Source organism: Elaeis guineensis, chromosome 15 (assembly GCF_000442705.2).
Source record: "Elaeis guineensis isolate ETL-2024a chromosome 15, EG11, whole genome shotgun sequence".
Lineage (NCBI taxonomy): Eukaryota > Viridiplantae > Streptophyta > Magnoliopsida > Arecales > Arecaceae > Elaeis > Elaeis guineensis.
The window spans coordinates 51,494,301-51,500,305 of NC_026007.2; the positions used below are offsets into that span (position 1 = coordinate 51,494,301).

The following is a 6,005-nucleotide window of genomic DNA, read 5'->3' on the forward strand; positions in this document are numbered from 1 at the left end:
TCCAATTCATATGAAAAAATAATTAAAATAAAAAGCAAATCATAAAAATATTTTGAAGATCTATGTTCATTATTTTTACATCCCATAATTTGTGAAACCTATACCTATATCCAACTAAATTATCCGTATTACTGATATCATTTACCTCATGTGCAAATCAGAATTACTTGCGGATAGGAAGGAAGATGCACATATTTTTTTATATTTTTAAATAATTATTATATCATTTAAAATTATTATAGTCATTTTTAAAATTTTTTGACATAATCTTTTAGTATCATTCAAAGTAATTGATTGGACTAAAATTCTATTATGTTATGAAAAGTGCTAGACAAAAAATAAATCTTATAAGAATAAGCATAGATTTTCAAACTATCAAACGTACATATAATCTAACCCTAATCTCAGAATGATTTATATAATTTACCATAAAATAAATCATTTTTTAATTTCATTGATATCTTGAAATCGAGATATTCAAATCTTAACCAACATAGCAAATTCAAGATTAACAATTTACATTAAAATACTTATCTCTAAAGTTTATTTTAACATATTTGTTTTTAAAACACTTATGCAGCCGCAGATGTCAACCAGGATGAAATCCTTGTTCAACATGGAAAGATTTCCTAGGCACCCGGCCAAAGTGGGAAAATTTCCTACTCCCCTGCTCTCATTGCATTTGATGTTTATTTGACACTTTGATATGTGGTCCATGGGCTTAGACTAGCAGTTCAATTATATTTTAATCATGATATATTTTAGCAAATAATACATTAAAAGATCCCGATATCATGGCGTCAATCCATCCCAATGGAATCCTTGCTCCAACATTATAATAATAATTTTTAGTTTAACATCATTTTAAAGTTAACCACAACAGTTCATGGATACCTTATTTACAAATGTCTGCACTTTACCAAACAGAGGTTCCGGATATCCGACGGCGCGTGTCTCGAGGAACAGAAGGCAGATAATACTGCTTGACACGCGTCCACTTTGACCGTGCAAAGCACACTCCTTTCTCGCGAGGAAAGCGTTTCCATCCATTAAGCCGCAAATTTAATTTCTCGTTTATCTAGCCGTTGCAACGAAATCTTATCAAAAGAAGAGAAAGAAAGGAATAGAACAAGATCAAGATGGATCACTCACTCATCTGTATAGATCTTCAAGCAACCAGTAGATAATCCAACGGGGGACTCACACGAAAAAGGCAAATCCTTCTAAAGATACAACCCCGTCTTAGATAGCAGACAAGGAAATGGAAAGCTATTTATACCAAAAATGGTACATCTTTCTTTGCATGCGTCCATCATTCGATCATGTAATAATTACTTTGAGATCTGTGCAGATCATGAATTAGATATTTGGAATGCTTTCAGATCTGTGCTGAGAGTGATCATACTTTGGTGCAAAAAATGCAACCCGACCGTTTGCTTTCCCATCAACAAGATTTCCAGGTGCTGAGACCACCTTTCTCAAACAAAGCCCGAACACTACGCATTCAAAACTCAAAAGCAACCGAATATATTCCCACCACAGAAGCAAAAATAAAATCCAATAAATAAACGAAACAACAACTAATATCTGACACGGACCTGTGTACGAACAGCTGCTTTTCTACACCCTCTTTCTACCATTCTATCAGAAAATTTATTATTCCATCAGCAAATTAATTTCCGATCAGCATGACCACGACCGCACCGATCATCGCGATCACCCGGCCGCCGGATAATCGAACGGCAGCGGCTTCACATCGTAGCCGCCCAATTCGGTGTGCCTGAAACCGTAGTCGCGCGACACCTGATCATCCGCGAAGTTGAGCGCCCGCAGCATCCCCTCGTAGCAATTCTCCCCGGAATACTTCTTGTTGTGGTCGCCGCTGCAGGGCTGGCACCCGGTGAAGTGCGTCATGAACGGCCTCCTCCACCCCGTGGGCCCCGTCTCCGCCCCCTCGCGCTCCAACTCCCCGTCCCTCATCCTCCCGTACACCCCCGCGACCTTCTCGGCGTGCCGCCTCCGCAGCGGCGGCACCTTCCGTTCCATCGCCAGGTACTTCTCCGTCATGTTCCCGAACCGGCCGACGATCTCGATCCAGTAGCCTTCGAAGTAGAAGGCGTCCTCGAGGAAGACCTTGTCGGCCCACCGGTCTCGTTCCGCGTTGAGGAGGTGGACGAGGGCGGACTGGTCATCGGACTCGACGAAGAGCTTGTCCTTGAACTCGTTTTTGAGGCGGTGGCCCCACTGCTCGTATTCGGGATCCTGGGGGCCGAAGCGGGCCCACCGGGCCATGAAGTCGAGTGACCACTGGCAGTTGCGGATGAGGAAGACGCCGGCGTTGAGGCCGACCCAGCTCTTCTGCTGGAAGACGAGGTGGGGCCAGCCGTGGAGGACGAGGTTGTGGTTGCGGTAGCGGCGGAGGGGGAGCTGGAAGTCCATGTCGGTGAAGGCGGCGTCGGAGTCGACCCACCAGACCCAGTCGGCCTCGGGGTGGGCGACCATGGCGGCGCGGATGATGGGGATCTTCGCCCAAAAGGTGCGCATCTTGGGGTGCTGGAGGGCGTTGTTGTAGAGGAGCTCGATGCCGTGGCGGCGGCAGTAGTCGATCTTGTTCTTGAGGAAGCGGAGGAGGAGGTGGTCGCCGACGGGGTTGTGGCAGGGGTTGGGCTGTGAGCCGGAGATCATGAGGATGCGCTCGCGGCCGCCGGGGGCGGGGGAGAGCCAGGGGTGGAGGCGGAGCCAGTGGCGGCGCTTGTCGTCCCAATCGGAGAGGTGGTGGTCGATGGTGTAGGAGAGGGAGGGGTCGTCGTAGAAGGTGGAGTCTGGGGGGTCGCGGAGGAGGTCGGGGTCGGTGTCGTTGAAGGGGTCGGGATGGATGGAGAGGTTGGCGAAGTGGAGGGAGGGAGAGAAGGAGGAGGAGTAGGTGTAGGTGGGGGAGTGCGGGAAGGAGGTCATGGGGGGTGGGGGGGAGAGGAAGGAGGAGAGGATCCAGAAGAGGAGAAGGGCGGAGAAGGCGCCGGCGATGAAGACGAGGCTGTCGGCGAGGAGGGTGGGCCGGAGGGGCCGGCAGACGGGGGGTCTGGCCATGGGAGCCTTGGGCGAGGTAGGGGAGGAGTCTGTGGACATCATAGCTAGCTCTTCAGAGAGAAAGACAGAGAGAGAGGGGCGGGGGGGTTGCGTGGGAAAGAGGGTGGGAGAGTGAAGGAAAGAAATAGAGAGGGGAAAAGGAGAGAGGTTTTGGGATAGTGCCAAGATTTCTGACACCTGGGGGAGGTTTTGGTTGGAAAAGTGGAGGGTAGCTCTGGAGGGGGGGGAGAGAGAGAGAGAGAAGAGTGGATTGGAAAGGGGAGGAAGGGAGGTGAGGTGGAGGGTAAAGAAGAGAGACGGGTGAGGAGAAAGCGTTATAGGCGTTGCTTCGTCGGTGAGGACAAGGGAGGTAGGAGAGGATAAAACAACGCAAAACTGAAGGCCTTTGACAAGTGCACCACCACTCACACACTCCTTTTGTCTGAGCGCCGGTTTAGTCTACACTACACTTTGGAGCCCAAGAGAAAAAGAAACTGACAAAGTAAGCAAAAGTGAAAGAAGATCCTGACGGAGTGAAGAAAAAAAAAAAAGGAAAAAAAACAAAAAAGAAAGCTTGGTATAGTTTTGAGCGTTTCAGGAGCCAAAGTGTGCCAGGCGTGGGGGAAGCAGCAGAGGTCGAATGCTCCCGCAAACCATTTTGATAACTGCGTGCAGCGCCGCCCAGCAATCAGAAGCATAGTATAATAAAATAAAGAGATTTTTACATGTAAAATTTTTTAAATATTTAAATTTATATAAATATTTTTTTAAAATTAATATCTATATATATATTATCATAAAATATTTTTTTTAAAATATATACCCATATCATCTAACATCGTTAAAAATTAATATTTTAAAATTAAAATAATTAAAATATCATTATATATATATATATATATATAGTAATTTTATCAAGATATTTATATAAATTTGAATATTTGAAAAGATATGCACGCAAAAAATTTTTAATATAAATGCACGTCTTTAATTTGTTAATTCTTTGCTTATTCTAATAGAAAAAAATTAACATATATAATTAAAATTATAAATCTACTTAATTTATTAATTTACATAGATAAAATAATTTTTTTATTAAATGATAGATCAAAATTATTTTATCTAGAAAATAAAAAGATCATAACCATTCATGTTTTCTCTAATATATAATAATATGTTTTTAAAAAAAATATCTAAATCTGATATTACATGAATAGCTTGTACATTTACATAGAATAGACATAATTGTGACTTTGGGTATTATGTAACAATAAGAATTTATAATTTTATTATTTTTTATTTTAAAATTTTTTATCGAAAATATCTTTGTGAAGTATACAAGGTATATCAAGTTGTTTATAAGATAGACATAATCGTCCAATCTTCAATAAAAATAAAATATAATATAGCATTCTAATATATAAAATATTATATAATATTATCATCATGTTGTTATATAATGTAATATGTTACTACATTATAGAGTAAGAGGGTCTGAATCCATCTAGATGAAATAGATAAAAATTAAATTAGAATTTTTTACATGTACATCCTTTTAAACATTCAATTTACATGAATACCTTCATGAAATTATTATTTGTATATATACCATTATAAATTTTTCTTTTGCACATCTACCCATAAGAATATTTTAGTTATTTAAATTTTAAACTATTAATTTTTTAACAGTATTAAATGATGTAGGTATATATGCAAAAAAATAAGAACAAAAAAGGATATACATACAAAACAAGTATTTTATAAGGATATATATATAAATATTAATTTTAAAAAAATATTTACGTAAATTTAAATATTTAAGAGGATATACATACACAAAAAATCTTAGAATAAATAACAAAATATATTTTTGCAGTTATCTAACAAGCGTTTCTCCGTGTCTAAATCAATATTAAATAAGCATTCCTGCGACTCTTAACTGAATACCACGTCTAACATACATCTTCGTGCATGAATGATTCAAATGATTCAATGACTGTGAGATTTACATTGTTTCAAAACATCTGGGGGGTCTGATGAACCTGCCAACTCCTTTATGCAGAAATACAGCCCATTGCTCTTCAGGCATGACGCCAAGAAGGCCAAATGGCGTTTGGTTGGCTAATCTCGTGTAGAAATTTATATGCATGCATATGGATGGTAGCGATGCCTATATATAAGTGGTTTACAGCTCGGATTTAGATGGTGGCTATGAATGAATTTCGTGCAAGAAATTGGCGTTGAGTGAAGATGATATCAGCAATTGATGAAATGTATCGAAGTGGACAACAAGATTTATTGATACAATCGGAAAGAAATTTTTAATACGAAGGAAAAAATGCTGGCCTTCTATGTTTCCCAATCCAAAAGATCCTTGCAAGAGAAGTTCCACTTCCATCGAACCATTTTGATAGCACAAAACAATATCACTTATAAAAGATATCCATATATATCATGATGCATGACAAGCACAGTCATGCGAGGATTCAGGAGGACGTTGTCGAACTCCAAACATGGCATCTATCATACGTTTTGGTCTTCCAGGTGTAAGAGCCCAGATTTTTTTACCTTTCCCGCATGAATCTTAAAGCAAGAGAGAAAAAATTATAAGAAAGGGGAAAGAATTGGACTCCTGGAAGGAGTCCGACTTCTCCTGGAAGGAAGGAATAGGACTCCATTTTTAACTTGATTAATCTCAGATTGAGCCTATAAAAATCGGTCTTCACTCCCTATCTAGTATCCTAATTCAAGTCCCACCGACTTTTACCCTTAAAGCCCCTGATTTCAAGTTGTCTCCATGAGGATTTCTTGGGAATTCTACTACCAGTTTGATTGCAAGACCTTGCCGAGTTGAGGTAACTGTTAGAAAAGTCGGGTAGTGTGCATGTATAGATTTCAAAAATCTTTTTGATCGCAGCGGAAAAATAATCAGGTTAAAC

At 40.3% G+C, this 6,005-nt stretch overlaps 1 protein-coding gene across 1 annotated transcript; it reads right to left on the reverse strand.

Moving 5' to 3' along the window:
• Nucleotides 1–1,503: 1,503 nt before the first annotated feature.
• LOC105057970 (galactomannan galactosyltransferase 1-like) lies at nucleotides 1,504–3,452 on the reverse strand. Its single transcript, XM_010940718.4, has one exon. It carries the CDS (start codon nucleotides 3,127–3,129, stop codon nucleotides 1,717–1,719), a length of 1,413 nt encoding a protein of 470 aa, XP_010939020.2. The 5' UTR covers nucleotides 3,130–3,452; the 3' UTR covers nucleotides 1,504–1,716.
• Nucleotides 3,453–6,005: the final 2,553 nt, after the last annotated feature.